Source organism: Etheostoma spectabile, chromosome 13 (assembly GCF_008692095.1).
Source record: "Etheostoma spectabile isolate EspeVRDwgs_2016 chromosome 13, UIUC_Espe_1.0, whole genome shotgun sequence".
NCBI lineage: Eukaryota > Metazoa > Chordata > Actinopteri > Perciformes > Percidae > Etheostoma > Etheostoma spectabile.
In genome coordinates this window covers 25,112,349-25,136,992 of record NC_045745.1, presented here as the reverse complement: position 1 = coordinate 25,136,992, position 24,644 = coordinate 25,112,349, and the positions used below count along the sequence as shown (strand labels likewise).

The 24,644-nt window shown below is 38.7% G+C and overlaps 1 protein-coding gene across 7 annotated transcripts in view; it reads right to left on the bottom strand.

Moving 5' to 3' along the window:
• LOC116700122 (ryanodine receptor 1) overlaps window positions 1–24,644 on the bottom strand; it is a 47,097-nt gene that overhangs the window by 8,165 nt on the left and 14,288 nt on the right. The window contains exons 37-90 of one of the 7 annotated variants that reach the window (XM_032533020.1): window positions 24,061–24,618; window positions 23,762–23,962; window positions 23,277–23,388; window positions 23,034–23,177; window positions 22,101–22,374; window positions 21,845–21,959; window positions 21,558–21,690; window positions 21,369–21,463; window positions 21,079–21,214; window positions 20,788–20,974; window positions 20,552–20,663; window positions 20,309–20,429; window positions 19,998–20,167; window positions 19,675–19,895; window positions 19,491–19,581; window positions 19,261–19,401; window positions 19,015–19,178; window positions 18,841–18,919; window positions 18,558–18,647; window positions 18,323–18,463; window positions 18,154–18,231; window positions 17,996–18,071; window positions 17,766–17,889; window positions 17,407–17,522; window positions 17,204–17,271; window positions 16,975–17,096; window positions 16,803–16,852; window positions 16,544–16,604; window positions 16,308–16,434; window positions 16,067–16,178; window positions 15,884–15,965; window positions 15,666–15,796; window positions 15,255–15,575; window positions 14,899–15,139; window positions 14,650–14,737; window positions 14,456–14,548; window positions 14,017–14,031; window positions 11,134–11,304; window positions 10,915–10,974; window positions 10,656–10,790; window positions 9,909–10,021; window positions 9,691–9,787; window positions 9,499–9,608; window positions 9,338–9,389; window positions 9,150–9,242; window positions 5,731–5,830; window positions 5,581–5,660; window positions 5,427–5,503; window positions 5,244–5,317; window positions 2,351–2,431; window positions 2,145–2,233; window positions 1,728–1,856; window positions 1,545–1,649; window positions 68–73 (exon numbers count right to left, since the gene is read on the bottom strand). In XM_032533020.1, coding sequence (XP_032388911.1) covers window positions 68–73; window positions 1,545–1,649; window positions 1,728–1,856; window positions 2,145–2,233; window positions 2,351–2,431; window positions 5,244–5,317; window positions 5,427–5,503; window positions 5,581–5,660; window positions 5,731–5,830; window positions 9,150–9,242; window positions 9,338–9,389; window positions 9,499–9,608; window positions 9,691–9,787; window positions 9,909–10,021; window positions 10,656–10,790; window positions 10,915–10,974; window positions 11,134–11,304; window positions 14,017–14,031; window positions 14,456–14,548; window positions 14,650–14,737; window positions 14,899–15,139; window positions 15,255–15,575; window positions 15,666–15,796; window positions 15,884–15,965; window positions 16,067–16,178; window positions 16,308–16,434; window positions 16,544–16,604; window positions 16,803–16,852; window positions 16,975–17,096; window positions 17,204–17,271; window positions 17,407–17,522; window positions 17,766–17,889; window positions 17,996–18,071; window positions 18,154–18,231; window positions 18,323–18,463; window positions 18,558–18,647; window positions 18,841–18,919; window positions 19,015–19,178; window positions 19,261–19,401; window positions 19,491–19,581; window positions 19,675–19,895; window positions 19,998–20,167; window positions 20,309–20,429; window positions 20,552–20,663; window positions 20,788–20,974; window positions 21,079–21,214; window positions 21,369–21,463; window positions 21,558–21,690; window positions 21,845–21,959; window positions 22,101–22,374; window positions 23,034–23,177; window positions 23,277–23,388; window positions 23,762–23,962; window positions 24,061–24,618 — 6,762 coding nt within the window. The remainder of the gene's footprint in view (window positions 1–67; window positions 74–1,544; window positions 1,650–1,727; window positions 1,857–2,144; window positions 2,234–2,350; window positions 2,432–5,243; window positions 5,318–5,426; window positions 5,504–5,580; window positions 5,661–5,730; window positions 5,831–9,149; window positions 9,243–9,337; window positions 9,390–9,498; window positions 9,609–9,690; window positions 9,788–9,908; window positions 10,022–10,655; window positions 10,791–10,914; window positions 10,975–11,133; window positions 11,305–14,016; window positions 14,032–14,455; window positions 14,549–14,649; window positions 14,738–14,898; window positions 15,140–15,254; window positions 15,576–15,665; window positions 15,797–15,883; window positions 15,966–16,066; window positions 16,179–16,307; window positions 16,435–16,543; window positions 16,605–16,802; window positions 16,853–16,974; window positions 17,097–17,203; window positions 17,272–17,406; window positions 17,523–17,765; window positions 17,890–17,995; window positions 18,072–18,153; window positions 18,232–18,322; window positions 18,464–18,557; window positions 18,648–18,840; window positions 18,920–19,014; window positions 19,179–19,260; window positions 19,402–19,490; window positions 19,582–19,674; window positions 19,896–19,997; window positions 20,168–20,308; window positions 20,430–20,551; window positions 20,664–20,787; window positions 20,975–21,078; window positions 21,215–21,368; window positions 21,464–21,557; window positions 21,691–21,844; window positions 21,960–22,100; window positions 22,375–23,033; window positions 23,178–23,276; window positions 23,389–23,761; window positions 23,963–24,060; window positions 24,619–24,644) is intronic. The other 6 variants (XM_032533023.1, XM_032533024.1, XM_032533022.1 and 3 more) reach the window with 6 other exon arrangements.

The window sequence follows — 24,644 nt, the reverse complement described above, 5'->3', positions numbered from 1 at the left end:
ACATTGAATAAATTAAAAACTAGTAAACACAATATCACATCAATAGATAAATAAAATGGATACATACTTTACCCTGCATTGACCATGTGGAAGACAGTTTAAATAATAGATACATTATTCAGTTGTTAAACAAATGCAAAAATTACATTTTCAAATAGTCTTGTGTTTGTGTGACAAATATTTTCTTTCGTTTGACAGTAAAACAATATTTGGGCTAGTATATATTAACACACTAAATATCATATTCTATGATTAGTTCACTTTTTGGAATTACACATTTCCAACATCCCCAGTTACTGGTTCACTATAGTATTTCAAATATGTAAACTGACAGACAGAACAGCTGATACTTCTTAGAATATCAGATCAAGAAGGACCGTGCACAAGAAAGTGATTTTGTGTTAGTCATCCATAAATGCCGAGCTCAGCATACTCCTAACAAGTATGCTGAGCTGGGAATTCATGGATCCATTGTGGCCTGGATCTTAACACATTAAAGTGTTATTCATGCAGATCATTGTGCTAATAACCTAGATAAGCCAATAGATTCAGTCATCCACAGAGGATGACTACACTGCAAAGAGTGGAAAACCTTTTATTTCTAGCAATAAAGTTGCACCATGTAGTCTGAAATCAATGTAATTCCACACTTTCACTTAGATTGGATTGTTAAAAAGTGAATTTTCTTTTTTAATAATTCATGTTTTTATTATTTTTATATTATTAACAAAAACTAAACAGTATAGAACTGGCTGTAAAAAAAGTTGATAACTAATAATGTTAAAGATAACGATTTTCTATTCAAGTTGCCAGGTAAGCCATCAAAGTGCGACAGTGAGCCAGCACGCACAATTCCAGGACCCTGACCTGAAGCACATAATGGAATTCAGCCATCATTCTTTGTATTTACAGTTGTGATTGTCCTGTTGTGACATGTCAAAATGTCTTCTGTGAATGTGAGGAACCACTTTGAAACCAGTTCATTCTTGAAGTAAAAAATAAGCTGCTCTCTCAATGTAATATTCAGGCTGATTGTATGCAGTACACAAGCACATCACAAGCATGTTTATTATTAGGTGTGTGACAGTTTTTTTGCATGCACATGTAAAGAGCCGCTGTAAGGTGAATTACGATATCTCCACAGAAAGACATTCCTGAAGGCTTGGAAATTATGGGGCAATTTAGTGAACTTCCACTAACATAATGCAAAATAAGTGCTCTTTTGAGCTTCACTGTTGAGACTCATGATAACTACAGAGAGCCAAAATGAAAAAGAACAGGAGCATCATTGCACAATTGGGGTGACACCTTGCTCTAAAAAGCATTGATTTTTGTCATGGTCATTGAAAGTCAAATATGTCTAGATCAAAGTTGTATAACAGATTTATTCTGTCAAAATTGGTCATATTTGTATATTTAAGGTCAGGGAGCTCAGTCTACACATGGCAGAAAAGCAACACAGAGTTTGTGTTTCCTTTATTTTACATGTTTACAGCAAACAATTTAATTTAACAAGTATAATTTATTAAATTGTTTGAGCGTACCTGTGCCAGCTTCATCATCATGTGGGCAAAGACGTGAAGGAACCCGACAATAGCATCCCACAGCCTGCTGTGGGCCAGGGACTGCTGGTTGCCGGTGCATGGGCCCTGAAGAAAGAACCGAAGTGTTACACACATAATAAACAACCAGCTAGTGTAAATGCCCGATTTTTTTTCAAATTGTACCTGAATATATTCAGTTAGGCTGTTGAAAATCTGTTTTGCCACTGTCATAGCTTTGGAGAAATTCTTTTTCCCTGGTTCATCAATAATGTCCTTGCCAGAGTAATACCAGTAGAAATCACTGATAGACTCCTTGGTTGAAAAAAAGAGGTCAGTAGAGTATTGCAATAAAAATAGTTTTTTTTTAACAAGAATCAAATACAGACTATCCCTTTTTACTCAATTTAAAATGCTATATACAAAGTACTTACAGTGTCCAGTTCATTTTTCTTGATTATCTGAGCTACCAAATAAACAGCCTTTGGGAACTATAAATTGACTTAAAATTCAAGATTAAAAGGCAAACTATAGCTTCACAGTAAATAGCACATCCCGTTGTAGCAAAACAACTAAATAATTTGGCTAAATTAAAAGTTGCACCTGGAGTCGGAGAAGGTAATCTACAGTACAGATGATGATGTTGATGGTAGTAGTACTGCCTGTCTGTGTCCGCAAGTAGTTCTGGAAATCTGCAGCAAAGTAAATCATTTGAAGAGTAGCAACCCATGACAATGTTTGCTTTAATGAAATTCATAACTTGGTTTTAATCAAATTTTACTCTCATTTGAAACATGAGTCATTCTCACCATTATTGTGACCCTCACAAAGCAGCTGCAAGAAACGGAAGAGGTCACAGGTGAACTCATCATCTGCCATCACTTTCTCATCTAAAATGAAATGAACAAAAGTGTTAAATTACATCCTAAAATCAGGATAAGGGTCTACCCCCAGCCAGGAGCTTCTCCCCGTGTCCCTAGGCCTGTTCTGACCTGGTTTGAGTGATTTGCTCACAACAAATGCATCCTGAATGACCACTTGTCACTGTTGCATATTACTTCCCCGCTCTTTAAGCAAATTTAAACGTACATCATTTCCGTTTGCATATAGGCTGGTTGCGTGTGAATGTGTTTATAAGTGTCAGTTGTTACTCTCACATAAATCATCCATGAGAAATGTCCAATGACTAACGTTAATGAAAAAGGCATGTCTGTGTACTGACATTTCGGGCTGACAGGCAGCGGGAATTGTGCAGAGAAAGAGGTTTTTAATGTCTATGTGTTCCGTTCTTAATGCGTTTGTAGCTTCTAACTAAATCCCTGTGGTTTGAAGTTTAGTGTTTATATTACATTGCATTATTTGCAGGAATTCTTTTTGTTTTTGTTAATATCTTACATTTAGGGAATTTAACGTTAGTGTATATAACTGCAGCTGCCTTTTCAAGGCAACAGCAAGGCACAGAGCTCCAGAAAGCCGGGGGTATAAGAGCAGGCAGCACAGGAACAAAACCAGCGACACATCACCGCCGGTATGATAATTACATCCAAAACACATCATTCACTTTTAGTGGTTTCTGTGACATGAGAAATATCTTGACTGAGTATGTAGTGCCGCTCACAGTTGATTAGGTGGCCCTTAAAGGGGCCCAGGACACATATCCCTCTTCAATAAGAATGTGGACAGATTTGGCCAGACCACCTCCCAATTTGGTTGGAGTGATTGGATCTCAATGAGTCTTGAGAGTGGTTTCACCTGTACTTAGAGGTGTCCCCTTGGGATCCAACCACTCAGATCCGATTTTAAAACCAGGTTAGAACTGTGTTTGAACTCTGTCTGTGTTGTGCTCTAATGACAGGACTGGGATCAGGTGTGCAGGTGTCAGACAGCAAGCTGCTAATCATCTCCAATCTTCTCTGCTTAAAATACCGTGGGTGCGTTTTAATACCTATACTATATAGCATGCCAGAAAAAGATTTAGTACTTCCAATGCAGTATGCCAAAATACCACAATGTCCTACAGCATCCGGTGGTTTTTGTCAGTAAGCAAGCTAACCTGCTTTTCTGGCTCTTCTGACCAACATTCCTCTGCACAGCCAAAGATACTTCACATCAACTAAGCTGGCAAGAGTGCACAAACAGATTACAGCCTGATAACAGCTTATTGACAGAAGCCTATGGCTGCTATATGAACTCTAACTACAGGACTGGGATCAGGTGTGCAGGTGTCGGACAGCAAGCTGCTAATCATCTACAATCTTCTCTGCTTAAAATACCCTGGGTGCGTTTCACTACCCATACCCTATATAGCATGCCAGAAAAAGATTTAGCATTTCCCATACATAGTATGTCCAATCCAGTATGCCAAAATACCACAATGTCCTACTGCATCCAGTCGTTTTTGTCAATAAGCAAGCGGACATACTTTTCTGGCTATTCTGACCAACAATCCTCTGCACAGTCGAAGATACTTCACATCAACTAAGACGGCAAGAGTGCACAGACAGATTACAGCCTGATAACAGCTCATTGACAGAAGCCTGTGGCTGATATATGAGCAAGAGGGTCCTCTGCCTGTACATTCTTTTTTATTTTGCTGTGTGTGGGTTGTTTTCGTCAACAAAGATCCTTTGGACTCCAAGTTGGTGTGTAACCCCCAGCCAATAACAGCATGCAAGGTGTGCAGCCCGTTCATATTCACAATACCGCTGCTTTGTCACGCCTCTCAGCATCTTATACTGATGCACATTCAGAGCACAGCAGCTGCTCACATCAGACAAGAGACATTAGGAGCAGGGGAAGCAATGTGTTGTGCGGAGGTGTGGTTGTGTTTATTTGTGCTTTGAGCATTACCGCTGGGAAATAATCAGAAAATAAGGTATTCCTCTGATTCCCTGCTTTGTTCTTGCTGACGGCACTCCCTCACTTTAGCCCGCTCCACCACCGCTGCACTCTCTCTCTCTCTCTCTCTCTCTCTTTCAGGCTCCTTGAGCCGGGGAGGATTGCCCAACTTTGAACACTTTGTATAAAAACATCTGCAAATCCTTAAATCTAATTATTTAGCAGTTATTGAAGAGTTAATATTTCATGTTAAGAAACTAATCATTCAATTAAAACAAAATAATTTGTACAATGAATGTTGCAGATGGAAAACATTTAGAGGAAAATTATTAATAGATGCTCAGAATGAAATGTATTAATTCATGTCTTATCTTGATTGATTCATTCATTTTCTATGTTAATAAAATGTTATATGCTGCAAAGTGATAAGACATTTTTAAATACAATTGCATGAATTACTTTTAGGTCATCTGTTTGAATGTTAAAGGGTGTTAAATGTAGTCCCTGTTGCAAATGTTGTTAATTTGAGTGCTGCAATCATTACTTGTGCTGCTGGGTTAAAATGGCCTCTTTCAGATTTACTTAGAATGTGTTTACTTTGTTGTTATGGTCTACAGCATTTGATTCCTCATTCAGACAAAATGTGTGCCATCTTCACTTGTGTCCCCTCGTTGGTGATTGTGTTGTAAAAAAAACGGGTGAGGTAAGTGTATTTAATAATGTAATCTGCGCCTTAAAATGATGCACATAATCTATTACATGATAATGTTAAACAATGGGTGTGGTGTGATGTCTTGCCTGCTGTATCTTATGCCCTATTAGTTGTGAAAAAGTGATGTGGATGAAAAGAGTATGAATACTTACTGGTGCCCTCCTCGGAAACCATGCCCAGCCCCTCTGCCTTGTTCTGCCTCTCAAAGGCATTTAGATCCAGGACACTGCAGAGATCATAAAAAAATATTTTTTTTAGACATGCACTCTCCACTCTATATGAATTTACTTTACAATTGAAAAGTTGAAAATTGTGTTTATCAATTAAAAACTGACCTGCATGTCTGCATCAGTGCCTGGATACTCAAAAAGAAACCTACGTCCTTCTTATCCTTCAGGTACTCCAGCATTTTCTGACAGGAAAGGGGGGAGGGTAATCCATAAAGGTAACTTCAAATCCAAAATGACATAATGTTTTCATAACACATACCCGTTGAACCTCACAGTTTCCGCCGTTAAGGATAGAGATACCAAGCTTAAGGGTTGTAGTCACCATTGGTCCAGTATCACCTACATAAACAAATGTTAAACTTGGCAATGGTAAACTGAAGTGTTGCCTGAAGATAGCGAGCCAAACTACCTTTGCAGGCACTGATCATTTGCAGGACCATCTCTGCAGCGCCACGATTATGAAGTCTGGACTGCTGGTACAAGAGCCTTTGTTTCTCCATTTCTTTTTCCTGTGGTGGACACAGACATTATGAGCATTTGGTCCTGTTATATTTTACACAGAGAATTTAAACAGATAGAGTGGACTCTTTCAGGTCAGATATTTAATGAAATATTCAGTTACAGTCTAAAATACACCTGGAGGACTATGTTGCAGCAGGTATTCATAAATCCATTACTAAATTTAAAGGTTAAGTCCTTCCTAATTTCCTATTATCTACTAATTTTAAACTAGGGTTGGGGTTAGCGAGTAAAGTATTGTGAGAATTGGATACTAAGAAACATCTATAGCACTGTTTAATCAAGAGCAATAAACTACATAAACAGGAAGACACTCATCACAAGGACAATTGTGTGAGTTAAGTAGTATATAATAATAATAACAATACAGTTTATTTATATAGCACTTTTTTAACAATGTTAAAATTCATTTACCAAAGGAAATAAAACCATACAAGCCATATAAAATGAGAATTCGGCCAAAGGACATGAGCACAGAGGAAAATAAAAAAAAGGAATTAAAACTGTATAAACTGTAAACATTTACGCATTAACAAAAATAAATGTTTTAAGCAGAGATTTAAAAAAGGCTAGAGGCTTATTGTGTCTGAGTTTAGTAGGCAAAGAGTTCCATAGTGTGGGGGCTCTAATAGCAAAGGCCCATCACCCTTTGTCACAAACTGTGACCTGGGATTAACCAGCAGGGCTCCATCCACGGATCCTAATGGTCAAGAGGGCACATACCAGGTCAATAAATCAGATATATATTTAGGAGCAAGGACAAAAATGTGAAGGTGTTCAAACTGACTTCCTAACCGTAGCACATGCCTTCAGATGACAGGTGTCCCTGTGAAGCAATATCTGATGGTGTCCAATCTAATGTATTAAACCCAAGACCCTTTTCAAAACTTGTTAAGATAAATATTTTGTTAAGAATCTTATCTTTATAAATCTTGTGTACAATTGGTGGGGCAAGCAATAAAACTTAAGTTGTTTTGTTTAAAAAAAAAAGTATTAGCACTCCACTTAATAAACACTTATGTAACAACTAGGCCAAGTTTGACATTACTAACAACTGGTGCAACAGACTTCATGGGTTTAAATGTAAAGAAAGGTGGTCCATTCTATCCATTCATATTCTCGATTTCAATTCACATTCACTCTTCTTTCACACAGGTCCCTAACTTTTCACTTTATTACGGTCTAATCTACTTAACATTTTTTTCTCAAATGTTCCATAACTGTAGCGTTGCATCTGATCTCATCAGTTTCTAAGTTAATTAATTCTGTGAATTAACTATTGATGAAATCAATGTTATGTCATGCTTTTTTTCAATTTATTTTATATCAAAATATTCTGACACTCATTGCTTAATTTCTTTTATATTCTATGTGCAGTAACATTGTCTTTTAACAAGCATTTACATTATGGGTTGTTACTGTCTATTTGAAATATCTGTCTGACTCTTGCACACACTCTGTCACCCCACTTTATTAGTCATGGAGTTGTTACTCTACTTATTCACGTTTGCTGGTTGGAGCAAGCGTTAGACTACAGGAAACATCCCCATTTGCTTTAGCATTTTAGTCATATAGTTTGTCAAAGTGTCTTTACTGCAGCAGCCCTGCAAATAAGAAACGTTGAACAAGAGCTGTAATCCCTCTGTATCAGAGATACTTCTTTGGTATTTCATAGCATTGTGACTTTGAAATGGTTTTGAAATATTTAAGCAAAAAACATTGCTTTGGCTTTAAATGATCATTAATCTCTACTTGTGCTAATGCACAATTCTTTATTAAACGTATATTGAGCCAACTGGGAAGGCTCATTTTTAGAAAGAAAATGGCAATCAAATAAATATCTCTGAATTCGGAGGACAAATTGACATTCTTTGTTCAGCCACATCACAAATCAATTTGCAGCATCCCACATTTTGACCCTAAAACACCCCCCTCCCCTCCCTCCCTTCCCACGTCCAACCCCCCTCCCACCCACCCACATATGCCTGGTTATGCTCTACCCACTATGTGTTGTGCAGTTGGACCTTAAAATTAAACCTGATTCTGAACTATGCAGTGTATGATGTATGTAACTTTTAAAACTATAAGTATGTGTATGGATATATAGCTTTTAACATTGTTCTACACTGGCTTTCACTGTAGTCTGTAAGTACGCTATGTGAGTGGGGGAAGGGAACATTGATCAGTAGCATTCAGTTAATTAAGACTGGTGTTATGAAGGTGAGAGAGATTACATGAAGCAATGGGGAAAGAGACAGAAAGACATCGGACAAATATATAAACTGGGAGGAATGACATAACTAGTCAATGAGTTTTTGTTAAATCACATTTACAATAATGTTTAATAGAAATTTAAATGGCCATTTTGTAAAGTCTTGTAGCATGTCTAACTCCCCAGTTTTGAAGGCATTTGAAATATTTTAAATATGTTTTAGTAGTTTAAAGCAACAATACATGTGGCCAAAGCACAAAAAATGTTTATGGTCAAACAAACAAAAATCTTTTATAATAGATCAGCTCCAGCTGCTTTTAACAGAGTCAGCACTGAGTGTTCCAATGAGTGCAGGATCAGACTACTGAACTTGTCACATGGAATGTGGAAAAGGTCGGCACAGTGGCAGCTTGTGTTTCCTATTAATGACTTAAAAACCCTGTCAGGGCACATCAATTCTATAAGCTGTACAGAGTAAAACCTTTGAGATACATTTTTCTTACACATTGCTTGATTTTCATAACTTTATCCAAAGTGGTTAACATTGTCCATTGAGTTGAGTTGATAACTGATTTTGAGGTGAATTATTATTATTAGTGTGATGATTGTTATTTTGATTATCTTCATTAATATTGTTGATGTTAAATTAAATTCAGTTAGTTTAATCTAAGTAGACCCAATCCAGATTCAAGTCCACACAAGTGTAAACGGGACTAAAAAGTCTTCTAAAAACAGTAAATGGTTCATTTAAATAATTACAGTATATATATTACAATATCATTTTGTCCCAAATTGTAGTGAGTTTGAAAAGATGAGGGTACATATAGTGATGCAGAAAATGCAAAAAAACATCTGGATTGGATCTTTACGTTTCTAAAGCAAGCAACTAGCAATGAATGAAGCAGAACATACTAAAACAGACAGCACACAAACAGAACAGACATAGGTAATAAGACAAAACAAAGAGAGAGAGAAAGAGAGGGAGAGAGAGAGAGAGATGTGCTTGTGAAGTAATGTTCTGATGATGACGTCACTCAATGCGTTGAGAGCTACCGCTCCACTGTGTTCCTGGTCCCTAGCCCCTGGCCGCCCATTACCAGTTCTGACTGTCGCACCTCAAAGGGCATCTCATCCTCATGACATTCCTCCATTTCCTCTCCCCCTTCTTCTTCCTCACCAATATGGCAACTCTAAATAAATAGAGAGAAAAAGAAAATAATATAAGCGTTTCAAAGTACAGTATCCACAAACCTCAACACAGTCAAAGCTCTTTTCAATGACTCACCTTTGCCATAATATCTGCAAATGCCATATAAAGATGATCTGTATCAAGTTTACTGAAATGGAGACAGAGAAAACAATTGGTAAACAAGGAATAACATGCCACCATGTGTTGATACCACATTCCTTCATTTTCAGTGTTGTTGCAGCTAGGACCTTTCTAACCTCTTTTCTGTCAGAGCGGTACGACTGAAATGCAGAATAAGCTGGTGTAGGGGGTCTGGCTTTGTTTCTCTTTCCTCCTCTTCATCTCCTTCCTCTTGCTCCATTGCTTTCTGCAATGCACAAGGAGCGGAAGGATAAGTAATGGCACAGAAAAACCCTTTCAAGATCAAACAGAGGTGAGATGACACTCACAGATAAGTCATCTATCATCCTGTCTTCAAATGAGTAACCCTCAGAGTGAAGCCAATTGCGTTTGTATCCTTCAAGGAACATGTTTGAAGCTCTGTGCCTGCAATACAAAAAAATCAAAACAAAAAACTTCTATTTGCACTTCCATACATTTGCCGTAGTTATTTTGTGAACACCCCATACTGTACATGTCAGTTCTGACCTTGACGTAGCTTCCTCACCTTGGAATGTTGTATAGTGGTGTCATCCTAAAGCAAGCAACCACGGCCCTGCGTCTCTGCTTGGACAACAGTTTGTGCCACACCATCTTCTTGGATTTAAATGGATGCTCCGTCTGTACCAGAGAAGGTAAACATTGGCAGAGTGGCCAAAATAATTCCTATGGTAACTTTTTTATGTCCAGAAGGAAAAGTCATAGATGAGAAAAAAATAAGTGTTAATTTTTTTTCAACTGTTTTCTTTTCAACATACTGTATGCACCACACTAGTCTAATATTTTAAGCACAGGGGTCCTAACCATATTTTTTTAAACCTCTAGTTAAAAAATACAACTTGAGTAAAGCTTAAGGTTAGGACTTGTTGATCTTTTCCTCTGATTTGTTATTTTTTTGCGGTCTGGAAAAAGTGGTTCTTATTGCATTAATTACTAAACTAATTATTATTATTTTCTGTTTTGTTAACGTGCTTGTAAAGCAGCAACATTTTTAACATCATAGCTGCATATTGTGCTTCTATCAAACTCCAAAATATAGATCCATTTTTTTTATAATTTTCACAAACACATAATAGTAGAATGTTTACATCTACTTGAAATATTATTTATGCAACTAGTAAAGTACAACTTATTTTTGGAAAGCCTTTTCCATCTTTGTCATAGATCCTTTCTCATACTCATATGTGCTGGAGGCTGGAGGGACAGTATGCGTCTACTACAGTTAGTACAGGTATGGTTGAGAATGACAACTCACCACTTCAAGGTGATAGAGGACAGCAGAAACCTCCTGCACTCTCTTGACAACTTTCACTGGAGCATCAGCATCTTCCGCCTTCCCTGCCATCTCCTTGTACAGGGCCATCTGCCAGCGCATCGATGGGTTGTCCACCTTTTCAAAACACAGGGATACAAAGCTTTCTGATATGTATTTGTGACTGATAAATTATGATCAAAAATCTGATTCCTAGGAAATAAATAAAAACCAAATTAGACTAACTGTCCAGAAGTTATACCTTGCCCTGAAGATGAAGGTTGTTCTGTAGGAACTCTCTTACTTCTTCATCAGTGTCTCTCTATAAAGTAAAAAGTTGTATCAACCATTGTCACCCTAAGATTGGTTTGGGAGGTAAAACTACTATGGAATGGTTACTATGCTACAGTATTTAACATGATACAAATCAGACAACAGATGTTTACCAGAATAAAGTTCATTCAAAGTCAGAAAAAAATACCAAAGAGTATCGGATCTTGGCCAAGTTGATAAGCTCCTGATCTGCAGGAGAACACATGTTGAGGCCTATGGGTAGCATCTTTTTCAAGGCAGCCACTATAAGTGAAGTCTGCACAGAGTAACGATCTCCACGTCTTTTCTTCTTGGTACGTTCGGTATCTGAGCCGCCACCCTGAGAAAAGGGACAATAACCAAAAAGCATTCACAGTGTCTCATAAAATGCCAGAGGTATGTCACGACAGTTACCACTGCTTTGTATCTAACACGTTTACAGCCTTGATTCAATGCCAGACAGTCACGTTCATGGATATAAGCCCTCTTTAGTAATTAACATGTTTTCCCTACACTGTTACGAATGACTGCAACACCACAAGAGCAAAAATGCAAGTTATTCTATGTATATGCTACTGTACATATATATACAAAGTAATTATAAAATTTAAATTGATAACAAACCTAGGTGATTGTTTTAATACTAACTATTGAACATCATCCTACCTTTTGGTAATGACTAAGCACTACTACAAGCTGCTCCTTATGCAAGTATACAAACAGTAGTTTCTCCATGTAGAAATACCCAGCTGGGGATTCTTATTAAACATGTTACTGTCAACACTATGTAAAGAAAAAGTAAGTGCCTACATTTGAATGTCTATTTTCTGTTATTCCCCAAATATAAGAATTCTTGTTTCTCTGAGCTCAGACTGGTAAGTAGAGGGTATAGTGAAAATGTGTGGGAAAAGTGGGGATATAGATGTCACGGGAAAGGGAAGCTGAAAGGAATGGGTCTTACAAAAAAGTAAATCAGTGAAATTGCATTTACAAAACATGCAACAGAAAACAGATTTCATTCAAGTGACAACCCATTCAGCATTCCTTGAATAGGATAAATAACTAAAACAAACTTGTGTTTTTCTCTAATTGTGAATTACATTTTACAACAACAGCAGGCCTTGACATATTAAAATATTAGATGAAGTTACAGAACAAAACTCTTGAAATTAGAGTTAGACCTATTAATAGCAGGCTGTTAAAATCACACACCTACTGTAAAACAAACTGTCTAAGGGATATGTCCCTGTGCTCGTTAACACCTGCTCTGTTTCTGTGAGAATTCAGTCCTTCTGTTATCTGCTCTTTCTGGAGTCCTCCAAGATGTGCAAATGTATATAAGAGCATAAAATATATGAATGCATTTTATAATATGAATGTTAAGTCTATTAAGGGCATGCTCTATGAATAGGTCACAGGGTATTTCTATTTGAGCCATAGAAGTGTAGATAACAGGATCACACAGTAACAGTCATCTCACAGAAAACCATAGAGTGTAAATTTTCTGTATAATCTTTGAGAGTCAAATAGGTAACTCTAACTAAATCCAAAGTTGGTTATAATGACGTTAACAGTGACTCAAGGGTGTAAAACCTTAGCTTGCCTTGAAAAATGGCTACATTTTACTGGTAGTTCTGTTCATTTATTAGAATTGAAATTCAGACAATGGAAAAGCCAACAGAAGAGGCCAGTTACAGGCTTTCTATCAGCAATGTTTTTGTTGTAGGTGTTTGTTGGGATGTCATTGTCAGACATGTACAATTAAGTCATTCCCAGAGACCCTACACCCTCCTATCCAAGTTGAATATCAGCACCACTAGCCACTTCAATTAAGTGACAGACACAAGTGTGTTATAAATAACTAGTTTAGAGGAAACAGGTTGCAAGCATTTTGGATAATAATGTAGATAATAAGACTGAATTAATGTATTGGTTAGGTTCATGGTCATTTTGAGCACATTTTTAAGAGGGTACCCAACAAATGTTTCAAGAAATACGCTTCAGTGATGTTAAGCATCAAGTCATGTGTTAGTGTGGATACTAGGGAGTGTAAAGGAAACTAAACCATGATGTGCCATGGCATTTCCAGGGAGGAGAGAAGAAAGAGCACAGAGAAGACTAGCATCATCCCCTAGTGGCAGAAAACTGCATTACAAAAGCTACAGGTCAACCATCCTTCAACGAAAAGAAACAAAAGACATACTAGAAGACTCCAACTCAACTATGATCAGAAAAGAGCAAACTCAGTGACAGGATGATGGCACTGCACTCTCACTGCCACATTGGGCTTAGTGTAAAACCCAGTGCCATGAGCCCAACTCTATTGCTGAGTACTTTCATCAAGCGCCTCCAGACTCCCCCCCTCACACACTGGCAGGACTGGGGATGGCCTGCAGAAGGGGCCTGCCCTTTTGTCCAGTGATCCTTTATGAGAATAATGTGTGTTTTTTCCTAGTGCATATTCTTTACAGTTTTCCTTATATGTACATTTGCACTTGTTAAATTTGATGTAGACATATATCAGTAGTTTTGTTTAAGACATGGAGTGATCTAATCTAAGACCGTGTGTCGGTCCACAAGTGCAAAGGCTCGTACACTGGAGTATGGCAATACTAATGTCAGTGTAAGTAGATCAAAAATTCATCTGTTGCTCCTTAGAAGAGACTTCTAGCTAGGATTTTCATATTCTATTAACATACGTAACTATATATTTATAGCAATGACAAATTCTCAACTGAGTTTTGTTCCACTTTTACAACACTGCAAAGTATGTAAAACTAATTAGATACATGTGCTGTACATGCATGTACAGAAAAGGCATTTGTCACTGGCACTGAATTAGTTGTCTTGATTCATGTCTCTCTGAATGACAATGTGTACGTCTTTATGAGTGTCTTTGCGCACGAGTGATTAAGTGTACTTGTGTGTTGGTGGATGTGTAAGAGAGTATGTGGATCAGTTGTGCCAGTGTGTTGGAGAGGTTGATGAAAAGCTCCCCCAAAGTGAGGTGCCATGCGGTCAGCACAGCGGTCGTGCAGGAACAAAGTCTAACCTCTGAGTCCCCGCCCTGGAAACCCAGCCGCAACCCAAAAGAAGAGGACAAAGGACAGCCAAAGAGAGAATATTGTTAACACAACTGCTATCGTTCTAAATATTGCGTATTTAAATCAAACCTCAAAAAGTTATAGAAGGGTATGCTATGTTTAATGTTGTTTAAATGCCTTTCTGCTTTTCATTGACTTGTTGGATTAAAGATTGTAATACAATATTTTGAATTTCCTACAGATATACTACGGGTAATAGTTTAATAAATTATCATTTACACCTGGCTGAAAATGCTTGGTAAATTAACAAAATCTTCAAATAAAAATAAAAAGCAACGAGGGCACAGAAAAAGAAACACACAACGTTGTTACACAATCTGCCTGAATTGAGATTTGACACGATACCAGCCTCTCTGGCAGACCTGGTTCTGCCTTTCTTTAACTCACCTTGCTCATTTTGCTCTTGCTGTCAGCGGTGAGGAATGACATGTTATTGATCTCATTCATCACCACAAAGTTCTGTTCCTCTCGTTTGAAGTTCTACATTAGAGAAAGAAACATACATACAGTAGGAACACATACAGTAAAGGACGTGGGCTGCAACAAATGGCTACATTCAAAGGCCAAATGAACATACTCACATGAGATTTGGACCAGAAAATAAAGACCTCTCCAACCATTCGGAAGAGCTCTTCTGCATCTGGGTCTGGGCATGTCAGCCATCTTGCCCTGTAGCAGAACATATTACTTTAAAACTCCCAAAAGTCACAACAAGCTTGGCTAATGAACAATAAATGAAAAGACAAGTGCATTATGCAAATTCTGTCATTACCAGACTAGATTAACAGTTCAAAACGTATAATATGTTGGTGTTTGTAATTGCACTGTACCTGTTATTGTCCACGTAGCGAATAAGTAGAGGGTAAAGAGCATACAAGTCTCTGCAGAGGACAGCAAACTCATCTCGTATAGTGCCATCTTCCTCATCCCCCTCTGATTTTCCCTCCATCCGCAAATGATCCTCTTCAGCCACCACCTTTGAAGTGCGTTTCTTTAGCTTCTCCATTGTTGGGATGAAGTGGGACTTGAGCATTTCTGGCTTTGCCCTGCTGACAATGGGCTGTGAAAACACTAAAAGAGAAAACAAATTGTGTCATCACACTTGTACAAAACCTCACTCAGGTGTAGACTGTGACTCATTAATAGAGAAGATTTAAAAATTAAAAGAGTTAAAAAAGGCGCTTACCAGCCAACCTCTTCATCCAAGAGGCCTCATCAATACCCAAGTTGTTGACAACAATTTTCATGATGCTGCCCAGCAGCTGATTAAGATGTTCTGATGTCACATCAGTGCAGATCTGGCCCTCCATCTCAGGGAAGTTCTCAGTTCCTCTCTCCCACCAGCGAGGCAGGTAGTTACACAGCATGGGCAGGGTTATTTCAATCACATGAGGCATCTCAGTATAACGAGCCCCTGACTCTGCCAAGTCCCCAATCTCCTTTAGCAGAGCATCCAGCTCTGGAATGTCTGGACATAATTCCTGGACCTCATTGGGAAGGCCCAAGACTTCACAAGAGAGGTAGTGAAAAAAATGTAATTCACAAAATAGACTTTGTCAGACAGAAAACAAATCTGAGGAAAGGGTAATGCACTCACTGGCCCTCTCCCTGGGTGTCTTTGTGGTGTAGACAGAGAAAGCGTTGAATTCATTTAGATGGGGCTCTAAGTAGGCCACTGGCATAGCTGCTGCAAGGTGAGCCAAACACTCTCCAAGAGCTGGTCTCTGCCTGTAAATGTAAAGGAGAGTGCAAAAAATGCTACCAAGAACTACTTCTAATAAATATAGATTTTAATGCATGCACATATAGAGTTACCTCTCAACATGTGGATTCTTGACAGTACCAAGGGAGTAGATGCTGCACATGATGCGATAGCATGACATCTGTAGATCATCCACTTTATGCAAGTAACAGAGACAGGTACAGCAGTTTCAGGATACATTAATAAATAAACACCACATGTAAAACCAGAAATAGTACTAAGGTGAAAGCACTTACGCATGACATCATCTCCAAACTGGTGTTGAGCAATGTGATCAAACAGGGAGGTAAGCACTGGGAGCAGGGCAATGGTCGTGTAGTTAATGTTCTGGGACACACCTTTTACTTGCTTTAAAGGAGAGAAGCAGCAAATGATCATGGACTCAGCATATTTAAGGTCCTATGTTTAACAGATAATTTGCAACAGTCAGAGATTAATATGTGCAATACCATTTTTGATATTGTGTACTTATATTACCTGATTACCCTTGGATACTTTGCCCAGTTTGAGGTTCTCTACCATCTTCTCTATGTCATCAGCAGCACTCTCAAAGAATGACCGCAGCCCTGCTTTCACAATCTCAGGCCCCGACTTCATTACTGTCCTATTCATGCAAATAAAAAAGATTTTAATGAAAAACAAAAAACATTTATAGCAAGTATCAGTCTCAATGGTATTATGCATCTTGTGGGAAATTTCCAAAAATACTAAACCTTGCATCCAATGACCGTGCCAGAATGTGAAGACAGTTAACAATTGCTGAAGCGTCCGTTCCTGCACATATAAATACAGTTCTGCTGATATGAGGTTTTTCATAGAATTCAGATCAATGCATATTGTGTACACATATAACACAAGAGCATCTGCACTCGCCTCACCCGAGTGATGGAAAAATACATAACAGTCACATATGAGAAACAGAAAAGAGCGAAAAGATTCAGAAAGATTGATGTTGAGAAAGTGACATCTTACCAAAGAGAGAAACTCTGTGCCTCACCAGAGCAGACATTTTACAGAAGATACTATGATGAAAAGAAAAGGATAGAGAAAGAAAGGAAAAAGCAAGAAAAAAGAGGCACAGATAAAAGGGGGAAAGTAATATTTGAAAATGTGTGGGTTATATATATGTTATATGAAAGATCACCTTGCAATCATCTCCTTCTCCTTATTGGAAGAATGCCCCCCACTACCCAGAACTTTTGCAGGTGTCGACAAGAAATAGAGGCAGTGGTTTTTGAAATATTGGTTGATTAGAGGCATCAAGATCTGAGAGTGAGAGAGTTTTCAAAAAGGGTTTTCACACTTAGTCCAGAGATAAGGACAATTTGGGTCTTCAAAATTGTGCCCACTCTAGTTTTACACAATAGTCTCACCTTGGCAAAGAATTTGATTTCCTGTTCATGAGGAGACTTTTCCACTCGTCCACTGCTTACCACAGCCTCTGTGAAACACATTGCAAAATATGATAGTATCACAATAACACTGGAAACAAACGACTATGTTGCGTGACATAGAAATGTGTTATTAATTATATCAGATGTTATAATATATGTTCTTTGTTCTTGCCCCACAGTACCAAGATGAGCGATGAACTCCTGGGCAATTTCCATCCATTTCAACAGCTTTTGCAGGAAACCATAAGCAAATCTCTTCTCGATGGATGAGATGTCCGACTCCATATCTTTCAGGCCCCTAAAGTGAAACAGAATTTCAAACAAAGTATTACCTAAAACTAAACATACTTTCTTGCTGTTTCTGTTTTTCTTTGTTGTTCTGTTTGTATTTTGAAATATAGTACATGAAGTACTTTATGAAAAGTAAATTTTTGCATTCTTGAAGCACTTCTGTTACATTTTAGCAGATTAAATAAGAATTGATTTTAATAGTATGAAACAAATATAATTCCCTGTATAAATTGCTCTTCTGCATTATTACCTTGTGACAGCATATCCATTGAGCTGCAGGAACTTGAGCAGCTCATAAGCCTTCTCTCTATCCCGTGCTTTTTCTTTTGCTGTCAGAGTATCATAGGGCACTAGCAGAGGATGTGTTCCACCTCCTACACAAATAGGGGCACAATCAAAACTTCTGAAGAAAATGGACATAAATCAAAACTTTCATTTTCCATATATCTAGGTTCCCTACTCCACAAAAATATATCTAACCTTTGCCCTGTAGCTCCAACTTTTTCTTCCGTCCCCAAGTGTTATGGTAATTTTCTGCCAGTTGCTCTGCCATAGACTGTGAACAGATATAAACTATGAATACCGATTAAATGCTATATATGCTACATGATTATAGCACAGAAGGTTCAAACATGTACCTGCAGGTCTCTTGAAAGAGCCATGTGTGTGATATCAATGGGCTGCGGACTGTATCCATGGCTTGGGTCATAGGTTGCCTAGAACAAAAAGAGTTATCATTATATACTGTACAAAAACTAAAACTGCCGTGACAACATTATTAAGTGCATTCACAGAACTGCTTTATACCTGAGCAGTCTGTGAGATTTTTCGTGATACAGCCTTCTTCTTCTCTGACTCTTCTTCCTCTCTAGCTTTATCTAGGTTCCATTCCCATGCAAGCATGGCTTTGACTGACTCTTTAATTGGCCAACGATAGATCTCTTTGTCCTATCAGAAAAACAAATATCTGTGTGATCAAAAGCAGGGACAGATGAAGTAAAAGTATAGGAAGATTTAATGCACAGCGTCACCGTGAACCTACCTTCTCTGAGAAGGTTTTGTATGGCCTGAGCATGGGATGAGTTTTTGCATTTTCATCCAGCACCTCCCCATATGACCAGTTATTCTGGATCTGAAAAATACATACATAAACAATATGTTATAGCAGTCATTTATGCTTACAAATATAATGGCTTTCTTTTTAATTCAGGCACATAATGTATAGCTGTTCTAATTAAACTAACCCAACAACCCAATACTCCTGAATTAGCTGAGGAATATTATTAGATTATTGTGAATGATTACAGTGAGTTAACAAGTTCTACCTTTTCAAAGGCCCATCTATCATGTGTATATTCAGCATATTTGTTGATGAGGGGATCCAGTCTCTCAGGGATAATAGTGCTGTGGTTGGAGAAATAATCAGTGCATTTAGCTTTAAATATTTTACAGCAAGATCCTTTATGCCGTGAAAGGCATAATGACAAAACTCATCTTACTTTGTGGTTTCTACTGGTTTAGGATCGAAGTTTCCCTCTGCATCTACTGATGCTTTTTTCTCTGTTTTGGAGGAGTAGCTGGCATCTACATAGTCCGGAGGAATGGCTCCAGCAATGGCGCAGATGCATGGCATTGAAATTTTGAAAATCTCAGCATCAAATTTCTGGAATCACAATAACAATGTATTACAATATGCCCATAAACCATCCAATATACTAATAATTATAATATTGCAGGAGCTCTACCTTGTGCGCTAATGATTCAAAGATCCCCCAAAACAGTTTGCGGGTCAGGTGCAGCTCCTCTTCTGATGCAACTCCAAAGTTGGCCCAACCATTAGGGAGGCAATAATATTTCCAACAACGCTCATAGTGATTGGTCAAAAGCTGCAGGATGCAAATAAAATGAAAGTGAAAATTAAATACTAGAGGAGCATGTGTTTTAATAATTTTAAAATGTTTAAAGGTCCTCCTACTTTCAGTGGCATTTTGGCATACTCATTGAGAATGGGCACATCAAACACCAGCCGTCTTAGCAGGTGCTGAAGCATGGATGGACGTAGATGTCTGAAAGAAAGATAAACAAAGATAAGTTCAACTATGAACCTGGTTAAATTAAATTACATTAGAAAAACATGTTTGCTATGAGGTTAAACTCACTTGCACAAAGCCATGAGGCACTCTTCAATAATGTCTCTTTGGGCCTTTGTGAAGGCTCGTCCACGAGACAGCCGGTAGATTGTGTGCAACATTGAGTCAATCATTATGGCTCGGTGGTCACTGCCAGCAAAGAGCGGGGCGCACTTGGTGATTAGTGGTAACACAGCAGAACACAGGTAGCGGTTCAAAGCGAGGGCCATCTCTGTGGTGCTGAAAGCAACCTGTTGAACAAAGATTCTAGCAGTGAATTAAGTCCAATAGTATGTTTTTAATCCTGCTCTAAACATATACAACTGTATGTCTGTAAATCGTTTGAGGCTTACTGTGTCCAGAGAGGCAGCAGCCCTCATGTCAGGCAGAAAGCCCACCTCCAGCACATGGAGCAGGAAATCCTGGTTGTCAATACCATACACTCTATCCAGAAACAGAACCATGGGAGCCTTGTGATCTGGCACAAAACTAGCTGACATCTTTGGTTCTATGATGCTGTTGTCTAAGCACGACATAAAGAAAACATTTTGGAAAAATCAATAAAAGTATTTAAGCTGGAAAGAAGTGATCTGATGGAAGTGGACACTTGCAACAATAAAGCCACTTAACTTCATTTATTCTATATGTTTTCCCAAGTGTTTACCTTTTCCAAATGAAGGAATCTGAACAGAAAGACTGATGACTCCCACCAGATCTTCAATAGGGACCAGAGACCTCAGGATGGCCCTGATTCTCAGAGCCTCACCTTTACCAGCCTGGATCAACTGTAGAGACAAAAGTTTGGTTTTTTCAATAAACATATTTTCAAATAGATTTCTTATGTCTGTATCTTTCTTTTTCTCAACCTGTTCGATTAGTCTGGTATGGTAGGTACTAAACAGCTTACGTGCATCTCTGGAGCACAGCGTCCAAGCAAGTCAATAAGGGCAGAGTAGAAGGACATAATGGCATTTCCCAGGTGCACCCTGTTCTCTTCGTGCTGCTCCTCTCCTCCAAACCTACCAGAAAAAATAAAATGGCTCTATATCTTTTTGCTACAGCAACACAGAGGAGATAACACCCACTTTGCCACCTCATTAAATACCATAAAAAGGTCTTCAAATCAAAGCTAAGAGCTCTTACATGGGAAAGCGTCTGTCTTTCTTAACACTAGGGCCATCCCTTGCAGGGTCCTCTGATATTTTGATGGCCTCCTCGATTGCAGCCAGCAGACCATTACCCCCCTCACCTCTAAGGGCTGGACCAAAGCACTCAGGCCTGCGAATGAGGAGACGTACCACCACATTGGCATTCTCTTCTACGCTCTCTCCTACAGAAGGGAAAAAACAAAACATTATCTGAGGATAAGGGAGAAAAGAGATATTGGGCGTTAGAATTAAATATTGCATTTTGTAGCAAATAAAAAAATCAGACCATTGACAAACACAGCAAACCGAAGAAAGTCAAGGTATTTCTCTCCACCACAAGGATTCCAGCCAATGTCAGGGTAGCCTTTAGAGAGTAGCATTGGACAGCTCTGAAGTCCACATCCAGCTAAATATTTCACCACCTGGAAAGATAAGTGTATTTCCATGATAGGCCCTGGGACTATCATATATTCTTTTTTTCAGTGTATTGTTTGTAATTGTAAACAAGAAAAGTGTATTTTCCATGATACATCATTTTGCACAATCCTTCTTTTGTACGTATCAATTGTATTTTACCATTTCGAGGTCCTGCTCTTGGAGAGCCAATGCCAGCTCATTGTTGTCAATACAAGAGGCTGCAGCTACATCCAAGGGGGTGGAGCCCCGCATTCCTAAAGAACAGCACATAATACCCGGCTTAATCACTGTTCACAAATCCACAATAAATTATTAAGAATAATGCTGGAACTCAACAAAGAAAATCACCTAGACCGATGCCACTGTTTTGGAGAAGGTAGCTGAGATGGTCGAACATAGAGCGCTGATTCTGACGACTGATGCGGCAGAAATAGCAGAGAAAACGGCAGCAGTTTGTTACCACTCGAGGGAATCGGATCTCCTATTGGAAGGGAGCATGTTAAAAAACGTAAAGTTAAGTAGCGTTATATTGATCTTATTGTCTATTTCTGTCTAATACTTGGTGGTAATATGAACAAGGTCTATTTGTATATTAAGCAAAATTAGAATGCAGTTGAGTTGAACAAAAAACATACCTTTGAGTCCCCACCACCAAGTACATTAACCATCACCTCCATGACAGTTTCATGCATTCCCAGAGCTCGCATCAAGTTGGGGTGCTGATAGAAAACTTTGTTACTCATGATGTTCCTAAGGAAGACAAAATAAAGTTTGCGTATAGTTTCTTTCACATTTCAATTATCAAAGAATTTACTTCAAGGTCAGATATTAGATTTATTGTCCCAGAGGGAGATTTGTTAGGCCAGATATTTGAAATAAAATAAAATTAACCCGATGCTTTGAATCATAAGCCTCTCTTCTTCTGGACCCATCTGGACAATGAGCAATGAGCGGATCTGGCCCAAGCACTCCAGCAGGTCCATGGTGTCATTAATTGACACTGCATTGATGGTGTAGGCCTTGGGAAGGGCACGCATGAGCTCACCCAGCCCATCATACTGTCTGTGAAGGAGGCTGAACATCATACGAACTAGCTCAGGGTTCTGGATAAATGATTCCTGGGCCCAATGGATCATAGTATGGGAAATCAGCTCCTGCAATGTGCCTGATAAAGTACAAAGAGTAAAAGAGATGTTTTACTGAATTAAATCCAGCTCTGTGTCACGGCAGTGTGGGCAGTGTTTAACTTCCCTCCCTGGCAACCAGTGCCTGAAATCTTATCTTAGTGGACCTCCACTGCTCTGCTACATGCACTTGCAGCACAGAGAGAAGTCAAACACTGTTCAACTAAACACACAGCCCATACAAAGGTGAAAGAGAGCTGCTTTTCTCCACGCAAATATTCATACACACTAGAGCTTTCAAAAAGAACGTGATATTAACAAGTTAATGCAAATTCCTATTAAGGGCATTAATATTTTTGACGTGCCATAAATGTGATTTGGGCATCGGGCCGCTCCGTAGTTTTGGAAATCTGGAAGCGATTCAGTACTGTTGCACTCACCAGTGACTAATCACAGTTACCTCGTAGTCACAGCACATTATTTTGACCCCCAGTGTGAACTTTGGAACTTGAAAAAATATCCCTTTTAAAGTACATTTAGAACAAATAAAAAATGTGTGATTAATTTGCGCTTAATCGCGAGTTAACTATCGGCAATTATGCAATTAATAGAAAAAATTCAATATTTGAATTGATTAACAGCCCTAATACAAACAGTCTTAGAGCAGTTGTACGTGACATGCAAAATATGAAAGGCTCACTTGGTTTTTTATCTTCCTGTGGCTCAGGCTCCACCTCTACCTTCTTCTCGCGAATTTTTTTCACCTTTTCCAACAAACGGACCAGTCGTCCACGGAGAGAGTTATCCACTTCTTCCTCTTGTTCTTCTTCTTCAATATGGACACCTAAGAGTGAATCTTTAAATTAGATACTGTAACTTATATTTAAACCTCCTATCCACAGTGGTTATTTCAAATGCTGACTGATACTAGATGAAGACTGACCGCAATGAGCCAGAAGAGCATTATGAAAAGTCAGCAGAGATTCACGGACTGCATCAGGAACAGGACACTCATCATCCTCAGCACAGTTCTTAAAGTTCATGAGCATATTGACCTACACAACAGCAAGAAAGGAAGTATGATCATTCTAATTTTATTTTTCAAAAGCCAAAAATGGTTGATCTTAGGAAGAGTTATTTAAGGAGTTTCTTTGGTAGGATATAGTGGACACCCTTACTCTTCTGTGAATGTTTCCAGCGTAAGCACTTTTTCAAACAGCTGTACTGAAAAGTTCTCATTTTGTTATTATGTCATCAACATTTGCCCAGTATTCTACAATAATAAATCAAATACAAATGAACAAAGTAAGTAGTGCAGAAATGCAGGATAAATTCCTACTAGCTTTTTTAAACCATGTTTCTAGAATGGAGATACAATTAATCAACAAATGCACTCTACTCCCTTTGTGTGCATTTGTGTGGGTGTACCTGCTCCTGTGGTGGGGAGCGAAATTCACGGGTCTTGCGAGCAGTCTCAGCTGCACTCATGGTAAAGGCCAGCATAAGTTCATTGTAGCGGTGCCTCTGGTTGGACTGTATCTGGCCGACAAACTGGTCTGAAAAGGCAGTGATGGCCTCCACTCTGTGACGCAGCTCACAGTCACAGAAATACTGCAGTAGAGTACACATCTGAAGAACAAAAGTGAAGTGAATCACTAATACTATACCACTAACAGTGTCACTGGAATGAAGATAATTTTTGTATCTTCCACAAAGACCAGTCATACCTGCAATTTGACAGACTCTGGTAGCTTCATCTGGAACAGTCCTTGTTCTAGATGTTCTTCTTTATTCTCCTCTCTAATCTCTTTCTCTGTTTCCTCGGCTCCTTTCTCACCATTTAATTGCTCTGTCTGTTCAACCATTTCTTCAGGCGGCATGATGGATTCTGTTTCTAATTCTTCTTCTTCCTCCAATTCTTCCTCTTCCTCTTCACCCAAGCCACCATCCTCAAATTCCTCTTCTTCTTCCCACATGGCTTCATGTTCCTCTTCCTTCACCACTCCTACTTTTAGGGGTGTTTTTTGTTCCTTCTCTTCTTTCAAACTGGCATCCTCCTCAGCAGGCTCCTCTGCTTTCTTGCCACTGAAGACTGTGGGCTCAAGCATCTTTAGGATGTGTGTGACATCTTCATCATCAAACACACCCATGATGAGGAGGGTACTGATGAGCTTCAAGATTGGAACAAAATGAAACTCAACACTACCTCCCACAGGATCTCTCATGGCTTGACCTCCATCTTGCACAGCCTCAGTAAGCATGTTCAGGGCCTTTGTCTTTAGCACCTGGAAATACAATCACATTTGTGAGT